The sequence below is a fragment of the Myotis lucifugus genome, unplaced genomic scaffold (genome assembly GCF_000147115.1).
Source record: "Myotis lucifugus unplaced genomic scaffold, Myoluc2.0 scaffold_123, whole genome shotgun sequence".
NCBI lineage: Eukaryota > Metazoa > Chordata > Mammalia > Chiroptera > Vespertilionidae > Myotis > Myotis lucifugus.
Genome location: NW_005871171.1, coordinates 1,423,208 through 1,435,678, shown reverse-complemented (window position 1 = coordinate 1,435,678; position 12,471 = coordinate 1,423,208). Strand labels below are relative to the sequence as shown.

General features: G+C 38.3%; 1 protein-coding gene across 5 annotated transcripts in view; it reads left to right on the top strand.

Annotated features, from left to right (window-relative positions):
* The first annotated feature begins 323 nt into the window (after nt 1-323).
* Nucleotides 324-12,471, top strand: part of TMF1 (TATA element modulatory factor 1) — a 40,652-nt gene continuing 28,504 nt past the window's right edge. For 2 of the 5 annotated variants that reach the window (XM_014460034.2, XM_023758102.1), the window contains exons 1-5: nt 324-341; nt 2,625-3,832; nt 5,483-5,586; nt 6,493-6,619; nt 8,839-8,944. In XM_014460034.2, the coding sequence (XP_014315520.1) occupies nt 3,044-3,832; nt 5,483-5,586; nt 6,493-6,619; nt 8,839-8,944 (1,126 nt within the window). In that variant the 5' untranslated portion in view covers nt 324-341; nt 2,625-3,043. Of the gene's footprint in view, nt 342-2,624; nt 3,833-5,478; nt 5,604-6,492; nt 6,620-8,838; nt 8,945-12,471 lie in introns of those variants that run through there. The other 3 variants (XM_023758103.1, XM_023758105.1, XM_023758104.1) reach the window with 3 other exon arrangements.

The following is a 12,471-nucleotide window of genomic DNA, read 5'->3' as shown; positions in this document are numbered from 1 at the left end:
TCCGGAAAAAGGGGGGGCGCCCCAGTCCGCGTGTGCGGGGCGCCCTCCTCAGGGAGGGTCGCGTGGTCAGTGTTTCCCGCGGGAAACCGAGGCTCAGCCAGGCGCCGGGCCGCGGGGGCGTGTGCGCGGTCCGACGTGGGTCTGTCCGGGGGCCTCCCGCCCTCGCAGGGTCTCGGGCTGCGCTTGGCTCTGCGTGTCCGAAACGGTAGCCTTTTGTGGGGGTAAAGGCGTGCGGGTCTGGGCTGTGTGGCCCCTGGAAAGCAGCAAGTTATTCTTAGCGACTCCTTTCCCGGATTTGTTCCTAATTTTACGTCGCTGAAAAGTCAGGACCTAAATTTGAGGTACCACATTTTGAGATTTTTTTGGCCCATGTCTACTGTCAGGATCCGATTACACTATTTCAGGGTGTTAGACCTTGTTGCAGTAGCTCAACTGCCCTTTCCACAGGTACCCCACATTTTTAATACCGAACTTTAAAGCAGACAGTAAGTTTTAAATATAAGAATACTCGTTTTCGCCAAACCGGTTTGGCTCAGTGGATAGAGCGTCGGCCTGCGGACTCAAGGGTCCCAGGTTCGATTCCGGTCAAGGGCATGTACCTTGGTTGCGGGCACATCCCCAGTGGGAGGTGTGCAGGAGGCAGCTGGTCGATGTTTCTCTCTCATCGATGTTTCTGGCTCTCTATCCCTCTCCCTTCCTCTCTGTAAAAAATCAATAAAAATATATTTAAAAAAAAAAAAAAAAAAAAAAGAATACTCGTTTTATGAAACCTGGGGCTTGAATTGTGCTGTATAATTCGTTTTTATTTTTTATTGTTTTAAAAATATTTTTTATTGAATTTTAGAGAGAAAGGAAGGGAGAGAAAAACATCCATGTGAGTGGAAAAACAGTTGATCGGTTGCCTTGTGCACACGCCCGGACCAGGGATCGAACCTGCAACCTGGGCACGTGCCCTGACCGGGATTGGAACTGGCAATTTTTCGGTGCACGGGATGCAGCCCAACCCAGTGAGCTACACCAGCCAGGGCTATATAATCACTTTTTAAAATGTTATCCAGAATAGACTCGGATGTTAGTGAAATGCCATTAATATTATTTATTGATCACCTATTTTTATTTTACATTGCCATGATTACAACATGACCAGTCTTCAGAAAGTAGTATTTTTTAAAAATATTCATTTCAGAGAGGAAGGGAGAAGGAGAGAGAGAGAGAGAGAGAGACATCAATGAAGAGAGAATCATTGATCTGCTGCCTCCCACAGGCTCCACACTGGGGTTTGAGCTGCAACCTGGGCATGTGCCCCGGGCTGGAATCGAACTGTGAGCCATGCTGGCCGGGTCAGAAAGGAGTATTTTAAGTGGATATCAGATAACCTGGGCTTTATATAAAACATTTTCCAAGAGGCAAATTTGACTTCTATAATTCATTAAGATGACTTAAACTAAATTAGCAGACTTATTCTTGCTTGTTCATTTGCATCTTAAATTTTTGTTTTCACCTTTTTACATTGTTTTAATATGCTGAACAAGTGGATATAAACTATGTCCTTAAACTGAAGTTTTCTATATGCCGCCAAAGTCATATTAAAGGATAGACTTTAATATAGGGCTTGGCAGTTTGTAGGAATTTTTAGGTATTTGTGTTCTGGCCACCAACTTCTCATTGTGCATAATTTGTGATAATTCTCAGCCACTTTTAAATATAGAAAAGGCATAATTTAAATAAATGAATTCTTTAAACATTTTAGGGAATATGCCATTTTTGATTTATCATTGGGTTTTTTTAGTAGCATACATGTCTGTGACTAATACAATTACCTTTTTTTTACCCAGTGATATTTTTCCTGTTTTTAAAAAATTCTAGTGTAAGTTACCATCTATATTAAAGAGCAGTAATTTTAATAAAAATGCACATTTATGAAATTCATATGTCCTACTATTTGCTGACATAATTTACCAATTAGAACAAAACTTTCTCATGGAGTGGATTAGGAAAGTAGGACTTGTAGAATGAGCTTGTTATTAAGTGACTGAAAATGAATTTCAAGTTACTGTCCCCATCAGTTTACTTTGATCTTTTGAAAAAAGGACATTTGTCACCAGTATTTTGGTTCAGTTTTTTAGTGTTGCTCTCTTGTCTAGCTCATAACTATGTTTTATTCTTGATATTACAAGAATAAAATTAATATGAAGCTAACTTAATAGAAGGTAATATCAATTTGCCATGACTGCATATGACCTATAAGTGAAGATACTGCCAATTATTATGAAATACATCATATGTATCTTGGGCTTAGCATGTTTTAGGACATACCATTGTTTTCTTGATTTGTTGTGGGAGGGAATAATATACTTGCTTTGGTAGTCCAGGCCTCATCCAGTCTTTTATCTTTGTTTTTAGTTTCTTTTGGACAGATGCATACCAGTTTTCCTCTTTAAGGTCCAAAGTTAACCCACTAACTAATTAATTATATAGTAGGCAAAGAGTTTAACAGGGACAAATTATAGATTATATTCCATTGACTTTCTTTTTTTAACATATTTATATTGACTTACAATGATTATTGTATAATATATATAATTTTTATTTTTAAATATGTATATATATATTTTTTGTCAAAGGAATAAGTCCCCCTGTCAGTGGAGGATGGGATACTTCAACCTGGGGAATAAAATCAAACGCAGAGCCTCAGAGTCAACCAGCAGCCTCTCCTAAAGCAATTACAAAGCCAGTTCGGAGAACGGTGGTAGATGAATCTGAAAATTTCTTCAGTGCCTTTCTCTCGCCAGCGGATGTCCAGACCATTCAGAAGAGTCCAGTGGTATCCAAACCGCCGGCTAAATCACAGAGACCAGAAGAAGAAGTGAAAAGCACCTTACAGGAGACTGTGCACACTGGAGGGTCAAGAACTCCTGAAACAACTGAGTCAAAAGGGACTGACTCTTTTCCCTGTGTATCCCCAGGGGAAAATCGGACAGTAGCCACTCTGTCACCTAAAACTGAGGGCGAGCATGGAGAAACCGTTAATAAAGATTCTGATATGAAGGTGTCAACCCTAAGTTCGAAGGTATCTGAGAGTGTAATTAATGTGAAAACAACGAGGGAAAGTGTGTCTAACATGTCTACGCAGTCTCCCACAGCAGAAACAAAGGACATAGCTTCAGAAGCAAAGGAACAGAAACACGAAGACAGACAGAGCAATACACCTTCTCCTCCCGTTAGTACCTTCTCCTCAGGTACTTCTACTACCAGTGATATTGAAGTTTTAGATCATGAAAGTGTAATAAGTGAGAGCTCAGCAAGTTCGAGACAAGAGACTACAGATTCAAAATCAAGTCTTCACTTGATGCAGACATCTTTTCAGCTTCTTTCAGCATCTGCTTGTCCCGAGTATAATCGTTTAGACGACTTCCCCAAACTCACTGAGAGCTGCTGCTCATCTGATGCTTTTGAAAGAATAGACTCGTTTAGTGTACAGTCATTAGATAGCCGAAGTGTAAGTGAAATCAATTCAGATGACGAATTGTCAGGCAAGGGTTATGCTTTAGTGCCTATTATAGTTAATCCTTCAACCCCAAAGACTAAAGTAGTTGAACCTGTTGAAGGAAAATCTGAGGAAGAAGTAAATGAAACAGTTATACCCACTGAGGAAACAGAAATGGAAGAAAGTGGACGGAGTGCAACTCCTGTGAACTGTGAACAGCCTGATATCTTGGTTTCTTCTCCGCCAATAAATGAAGGACACACTGTCTTAGACAAGGTGGCTGAGCAGTGCGAAGCTGCAGGAAGTCAGCCAGAAGCACTTTCTGAGGAGGAGGACATTTGCAAGGTAACTCTAGAAAGTGCAAGAGGGTTTTTGGATACTCTTCAGAGATTAAATCATGTGTTTATTTTATTTATTTATTTAATATATTTTTATTGACTTCAGAGAGGAAAAGAGAGAGAGATAGAAACATCAATGATGAAAGAGAATCATTGATTGGCTGTCTCCTGTACAAACAACACTAGGGATCGAGCCCGCAACCCAGCATGTGCCCTGACCAGGAATTGAACCATGACCTCCTGGTTCATAGGTCGGCGCTCAACCACTGAGGTACGCCAGCCAGGCCGCATGTGGCATCTTTGATAGCCTCCTCTGAGAAATATAGGATGTTTGAAGAACTGCCCTGTAAATGCCATGTGCTGAATTACTTATGTAAAAAAGTGCCAGCCTCTCTTACCTGGGTCTAATATTCACAAATGAAATGCCTTGCTGCTGTTTTACTAGCAGTTTGAATTCCTAGAAAACAATACTATTTATTTCAATAAGATATTTTTGAACTATTTTAAGAAGATAAGTGATTCCTAGATTAATCTAGACTTAAATCAAGTAAGTTAATTTTTTTTAGTACAAAAGGCACCATTTTTTCCCCTTCATAAGTGTATCACTGCTCCAGCAGGATCTAATAACCATTTCTTTTTGCTTAGCTTTTTTTATTCCAATATATTCTGGAGATTTTAAAATTGCATGCCTATGGATTTTCTAAAGTTACTTTTTAAATGTAGTGTATTATATTTAAAAGGTTACATGTTATATGTTTGGATTAAAGAATAATATGGAAAAACATACACTTGTATACTCACTGCCCTGCTAAGATACAGAACATTATTAGAGGCTTTGAAGCCCTTCTTTTATTTATTTACTAGAGGCCTGGTGCATGAATTTGTGCTCCAGTGGGGTCCCTCGGCTTGGCCTGCGGGATCGGGCTGAAACCGTCTCTCTGACATGCCCGAGGGGTCCTGGATTGCGAGAGGGAGCAGGCCAGGCTGAGGGACCCCACCAGTGCACAGTCGGGGCCGGGGAGGGACGTGGAAAGTTGGCCAGCTGGGGAAGGACCGCGGGAGGACTCCAGGGCGTGTCTGGCCCATCTTGCTCAGTCCCTATCGGCCGGACCCCAGCAGCAAGCTAATCTGCCCCCTGGTGGTCAGTGCATGTCATAGTGAGCGGTTGAGCAGCCTTAGCATATCATTAGCATATCATGCTTTGATTGGTTGAACGGAGGACCAGACACTTAGCATATTAGGCTTTTATTATATAGGATTTTTTTTATCACATCTCTCTCTCTTCCTCTCTTGGTGAAATATGCACACTCTTCCCAAGTTTTGCTGTTACTAACTACTGTAGGTATTCTTGTATAACACATGCAGCAAGTTTCTCCTCTAAGGTAGACCTAAAAGTAGAATTTTCTGCATCTTTAGTTAGATATTGCCTGATAGTTTTTCAAAGTGGTTTACTAATTTATACTCCCACCTGCTAAGTGCTTGTACTACTTTATACTCTCCTACAAGCTGTGTATGAATTCTTGTGCTGTATTTATTTTGTTCTCAATATTTAATCCTTTTTATGAGATAATGCTGTTTTATTGATTATAGTGGTTAGTTACTTTTCAGCTCGTCACTGCATGTTGAATGTTTGACTTTTGTCATGCTCCTTATCTAGAAAGTTGCATTTCTGAACGAGAAACTGGACAAAAGGGAGGCTCAGTTATTATCTCTTAGTAAAGAAAAAGCACTTCTAGAAGAAGCTTATGATAATCTGAAAGAGTAAGTATTTTACAAATGTGAGTCATTTTTTACATTTCATAGAAGCCCATACACTTGGATATTACTTAAGAAAATGATTTATAATTTAACTTGTTTATAATTATTTAAATTAAAATGGTTTATAATTTAACTTGTTTATAATTATTAAAATTTGAATAGCATTTCAATTCTAACTTTACAGATTACTTTTCTCCTCACATTATCTTGACCATATTACCTTTGGCATTGAAGAGAGGTATTTTGCAAAAAAAACCCAAACCAACCTTTTTTCCCTTATTATTAATAATATTTTAGTATTAGAGATTTAAAACAGTGATATTTTAGTTTTTAAAAAAATACTGAGTATTGACTTGCTTTATGAAGGTGATTGGTAAAATGTGACATAAGATTCAAAATGTTAGAAACATCGATGAGAGAGAAACATCGATCAGCTGCCTCCTGCACTTTCAGTTATTAATGGGTTTTCTTTCAGGTGTTTTAAAATAAATTAAGCGGGTAATTTTTCTCTGAAAAGTTGACAGGACTAAAACTAATCTACTTTATTGAGCAAACCGGTTTCGCGATATTTTAGTTTTTAAAAAAATACCGAGTATTGACTTGCTTTATGAAGGTGATTGGTAAAATGTGACACAAGATTCAAAATGAAAAATTTCATTTACTTTTATCTTATTTTTACATATCAAACATTGTTGACATTTTCAGTTATTAATGGGTTTTCTTTCAGGTGTTTTAAAATAAATTAAGCGGGTAATTTTTCTCTGAAAAGTTGACAGGACTAAAACTAATCTACTTTATTATAGCATGTGTTGAAGACAATGTCATTTTCCTTTTGCAAACTGAACTCATTTTGTTAACTTCGGAATATTTAAACAAGTATCATCAGTCTCCGTATTATTTTAAATTTAGTGAAATGTTCAGAGTGAAAGAAGAAAGCAGCAGCATTTCTTCCTTGAAAGATGAGTTTGCTCAAAGAATTGCAGAAGCAGAAAAGAAAGTTCAGCTAGCCTGCAAAGAGAGAGATGCTGCTAAAAAGGTAATGGAAGTTTAAAATAATATTAATTAAACTCTATAGGGACATAGATTTTTGAGCAGTGCCTTCATTGTATTGTGGTATTGGAAAAAAGAGATAAAAGTAAAGGGATACTATAGAATATTAACACTTAATTTGTAAATTTTTCAATACCTTTAAAATGATAAATTTTGATACTTTAAAAAATTCTAAGCAAATACTTGTCTGTGTAATTTATAAGTCCTTGCAAAATATATAGCAAGGATCACTAGACTAATTTTTGTAAATGATAATTTCATCAAAGTAAATACTACAAGTCTAAATGATCCCTCTAAATAAAATTTATCATTACTCTGGTTTGTTAATTTTCTACCACTTCAAACATACATACTTCTTTAAGTCAAAGTAATTTTAAAATATATTAACTCTTGGGGGGCATAACATTTATTTATCCTAATGTAGGATTTCTCAACCTAGCCCTGTTGACATTTTGTGGTATGTAATTTTATGTTGTATAGAGCTGTCCTGTGCATGGTAGGGTGCTGACCAGCATCCCAGGCCCTACATACCAGATGACAGTATCACTCTTCCCTGTTGCCATCTTGCTGTTCCCCTCAGCTGCGCTAATTGAAAATGTTAGCAGACATTGCCAAATGTTCCCCTTGGAGTCAAATCACTCCTAGTTGGGGACCATTGTTCTGAGTCTTATCATTTGGAACAGTTGGTTATTTCAGAAATTGGTAACCAACTAAGGTTAGTCATTATTGCTTGTATGCAACTGTGAGTAATGACATTTCTTAGCATTTGCCATTCTCAGTTAGGTTGCCTTTCCCCTTCTTGACCACTGTTAATGTTAATATAATTTTTCTGCATATACTCTTACAGAAAAGAAATATGTCATATACCTCCATTTGCTTTGTTGTTTTAACTAGTACATTTCAGACACAATAATAACCTGAGACTACCTAACCAAGTTACCTCTTCTTGTCCCTACTGTATTTCATCTGGTCCATTTAATCCAGAAATTGGATTTTAAGTAATATTTGTTTCCTATAGTGCACTTTGAATTATAGATCTAAAATAGATTGAAACCATTAACTGTAAAGGAAAAAACTTAGGCCCTAAATTTTAACACACTTTTATATGTATTGCCATGTATGACCTGCTTAAGAGGCATAGGCCATTCATTCAAAGGTAAATTGAATTACCTTAAGTGACAAATTTGCTTTTCTAGTGATAGAAGACAATGTCAACAACTGTAAAGTACTAGGCAGAATTAAATAAGTTATACAGATGAATAAGCAGTTTGGAATGGTATTAGAGAGGATGAATTCTGACCAGGGTAATTGAGGAAGGTTTCACAGAAGACATGACGTTCTTACTGGACCTTGATGTGTGAATCAAAATTTTGACAATTGGAAATGGATAGCAATGTTATGGGTGGTTCAGAGCATGGGCTTTGGGGTTCCACAGACCTGGTTTCAAGTCTTAACTCTACCAATTTAATAGCTTTCTGACCTTGAAAGTTTACTCAATCTTTCTGAGTCTTAGTTTTCTTGTTTGTGTAGTTGAATCATACAGTAGTTGCCTCCCTCATAGGATTGCTGTCAGGATTAAAAGATAATGGATACAAAGTATGCTTTATATACCTAATAAATGTTAGTTGTTTTTAGCTATTTTTAATTCCAGAGCATCTCTTAAAACCAAATTTTAAATTATAGAAGACTTTCCATCTCATCGCATTTCTCCATTGTAGCTTTTAAAGATAAACAATCTTGACATATTTCTGCTGAATCTCTGCTTTATTAAAGTAGATCAAACTTTATATAATCATGGTTTTCCTTTCATTTCACAACACGCTAGTAGTGTGAGTGAGTTTTAATAAGGAAAAGAAATACAGTGAGAAATGGAGACATGTGCTGTTTGAAATGTTGTTCCAATTATAATGCTTGTAGAAATTGTAGGTAGAGGAACTCAAGAAGAGTATTGAAATTTAACTTATCCTAATTTCCATTTGCATATTAAAACCTGTTTATATCTGAATTCAGGTTTTCTATATCATTTTCAAAGCTGTTTTCTTAGTCTTAATTAACCAAGGTAATAAATTCAGGGTAACAGAACAAAACTTACGAATTCTTATTAAGAATGTGATTATTGATGACTTTTGGGAATATGGAAGATAATTGAAAAATATGCCCAGAAGGAAAGTAATTTTATGGTATTTACATTTTTTTTTAAATTAGGAAATCAAAACTATGAAAGAAGAACTTGCGACTAGATTAAATTGTAGTGAAACTTCAGACCTTTTGAAAGAGAAAGATGAGCAGATCCGAGGATTATTGGAAGAAGGTGCGTATTTAATTGATTATGAAAAATCTGGTAAAGATAGGAAAAATACTTGCCACATAACTAGCTGCTGCTTCCTAATAAAAAAACATTGGAAGCAAGTAAGGTTTGCACTTAAATCTCAGAAATGGTAGGTTATAATTTATGGAAGAATGAGGAGCAACATGTACAGAGGCAGATATACACATAATGTAGCTTTTTTTTTCTAGAGCGGGAAATTAATAATTCTCTGAAAAATAGAAGTTTGTGCTTCCTGAAGCAAGCTTGTAACAGGTCTTACAGCCTGTCATTTATTTATTTATTTTTTAAAAAATATTTTTATTGTCCTAGTTGGTTTGGCTCAGTGGATAGAGCGTCAGCCTGTGGACTGAAGCGTCCTGGGTTCGATTCTAGTTAACCCCTAGAGTGCCGGGGAGCGAGATCGTGCTCCTCCTGTCTTTCGCCAAAAGTGCTGGGAGCGCTATCGAGCTCCTGCTGCAGTGTCACTATTAGATGCGAGTAGTTCACTCTTTATGTGGGAAAAAAAATTTAAAAACCTTAACTCAAAATGCCTTGGCAATTTTAGCATAGTTCCTAGGATATTGGTTGGCACTCAAAGGGTTAAGGGCACATGCCTGGGTTGTGGGCTCGATCCCCATTGTATTTCAGAGAGGAGAGGAGAGGGAGAGAGAGAAAGAAAAATCAATGATGAGAGAGAATCATTGATCAGCTGCCTCCTGCACGCCCCCCAATGGGGATCGAGCCCGCAACCCAGGCATGTCCCCTGACTTGGAATTGAACCGTGACCTCCTGGTTCATAGGTTGACGCTCAGCCACTGAGCCACGCCAGTTGGGCACAGCCTATCATTTAAACCAAGACACTCAACGCAGGAGCTGCCCCTGGTGGTCTGTGTGCTCCCATAGGGGGAGCGCCGCTCAGCCACAAGCCGGGCTGACGGCTGGTGAGCACCATGACCTGCCTCAGTGGCAGCGCTAATGATGTCCGCCTGCGGCTTAGGCCCGCTCCCCACAGTTAGTCCGACATCCCTGGAGGGCTCCTGGACTTCAAAAGGGTGCAGGCTGGGCTGAAGGACCTCCCCCCGCTCCTTCCCCCCCTTCCCCCCCAGTGCATGAATGTCATGCACCGGGCCTCTAGTGTCGAATAAGAGTGGTGAACCATATCCCTGTGTGTTCCTAATCTTAAGGGAAATGCTTTTAGTTTTTGCCCATTGAGTATGATGTTGGCTGTAGGTTTGTCATATGACCTTTATTATGTTGAGGTATGATCCCTCTATTCCCACTTTGCTGAGAGTTTTTATCATAAATGAATACTGGATTTTGTCAAATGCTTTTTCTGTGTCTATTGATATGATCATATGATTTTTATCCTTCATTTTTATTTATGTGGTGTATCACGTTTATTGATTTTCGAATATTGAACCATCCTTGCATCCCCAGAATAAATCCCACTTGGTCATGGTGTATGATCTTTTTAATGTATTGCTTGATCCTATTTGCTAATATTTTGTTGAGGATTTTAGCATCTGTGCTCATCAGGGATATCGGCCTATAATTTTCTTTCTTTATAGTGTCTTTATCTGGTTTTGGGATTAGGAGAATGCTGGCCTCATAAAAAGAGCTTGGATGTCTTCCCTCCTCTTGAATTCTTTGAAATAGTTTAAGGAGGATTGGTGTTAATTCTTCTTTAAATGTTTGGTAAAACTTATCATGAAGCCATCTGATCCAGGGCTTTTGTTTGCTGGTAGTGTTTTGATTACTGCTTCAGTTTCATCAGTTGTTATTGTCTATTGAGGTTTTCTGATTCTTCCTGATTGAGTTTTGGAAGATTGTATGTTTCTAGGAATTTGTCCATTTCACCCAGGTTGTCCAGTTTGTTGGCATATAGATCTTCAAAGTATTTTCTTACAATTCATTGTGTTTCTATGATCTTAGTTGTGTTCTTGCCTCTTTCATTTTTGATTTTATTTATTTGGGTCCTCTCTTTGTTTCTTGATGAGTCTGGCTAAAGTTCCATCAATCTTGTTTATCTTTTCAACGAGCCAGCTCTTGGTTTCATTGATCATTTCTATTGGTTTTTTTAGTCTTTTTGTCATTTATTTCTGCTCTGACCATTATTATTTCCTTCCTTTTACTTACTCTGGGCTTTTTTTGTTCTCTTTCTGATTATTTTATTATGCTATTATTTAACAGCATATCAGATGTTATGTTTGATATAGTAATAAATACAATACACCCTGGTGTCCTTTAGAAGAGTGAAATATAGGTACAAACATAATTATCAAACACAGTCTAAGCACTGAAATAGAAAAATGAAGGAAGAGTTTATTAAAACACCTTGAAGTCACTAACTGCCTTACGCTACAACATTAGAGATTAAGGGGAAGGCTAAGTACACGGTTTTATTATTAAAAATACTAATATCGCCCTAGCCAGTTTTGCTCAGTGGATAGAGTGTTGGCCCACGGTCTGAAGGGTCTTGGGTTTGATTCCAGTCAAAGGCACGATCCCTGGCCCTGGTCAGGGCTGATGCGGGAGGCAACCAATCGATGTGTCTCTCTCTCTCTCATCGATGTTTCTGTCTCTGTCTCCTCCTCCCTTCCACTCTTTTTTTTTTTTTTAAATATATTTTTATTGATTTCAGAGTGGAAGGAAGAGGGAGAGAGAGAGAAACACCCATGATGAGAGAGAATCATGGATCGGCTGCCTCCTGCAAGTTCTGCACTGGGGATCCAGCCTGCAACCCCGGCATGTGCCCTTGACCGGATTCGAACCTGGGCCTTTCAGTTCGCAGGCCAACGCTCTATCCACTGAGCCAAAGTGGCTAGGGCCCTTCCACTCTTTCTAAAAATTAATGGAAAAATATTGGGTGAGGATTAACAAAAAAAAAATTTTAATGTCTAATGATGAGAGAGAATCATTTATCAGCTGCCTCCTACATGCCCCCTACTGGGGATCAAGCCTCCAACCTGGGCATGTGGCCTGACCTGGAATCAAATTGTGACCTCGTGGTTCATAGGTCACTGCTCACCCACTGAGCCACACTGGTTGGGCTAGCATGAATTTTTTATGGGAGTACTTACATACTGTTTCTGTATCCCCCAGAGGTATTTTTAAACTCACAGTTGAAAAACTAAAAGACTCAAAGCTGAAAGCATGCTACATTGGATTACCTTGATTCGTCAACTATTAACATTTAGCAACACCTCCATATCTTTCTGTATACACTAACTACACTTTTTGCCAAGCAGTTTTTGTTTGTTTGTGGTGTGTTTTGTTTTTTTTAATACATTTTTGTTGATTTCAGAGAGGAAGGGAGAGGGAGAGAGAGAGAGAAACATCAATTATGAGAGAGAATCATTGATTGGCTGCCTCCTGCACGCCCTCCAGTGGGGATGGAGCCAGCAACCTGGGCATGTGCCCTTGAATGGAATCGAACCTGGGACCCTTCAGTCTGCAAGCCCTCTATCCACTGAGCCAAACCTGCTAGGGCTTGCCAAGCATTTGAAAGTAGGTGACATAACATAACATTT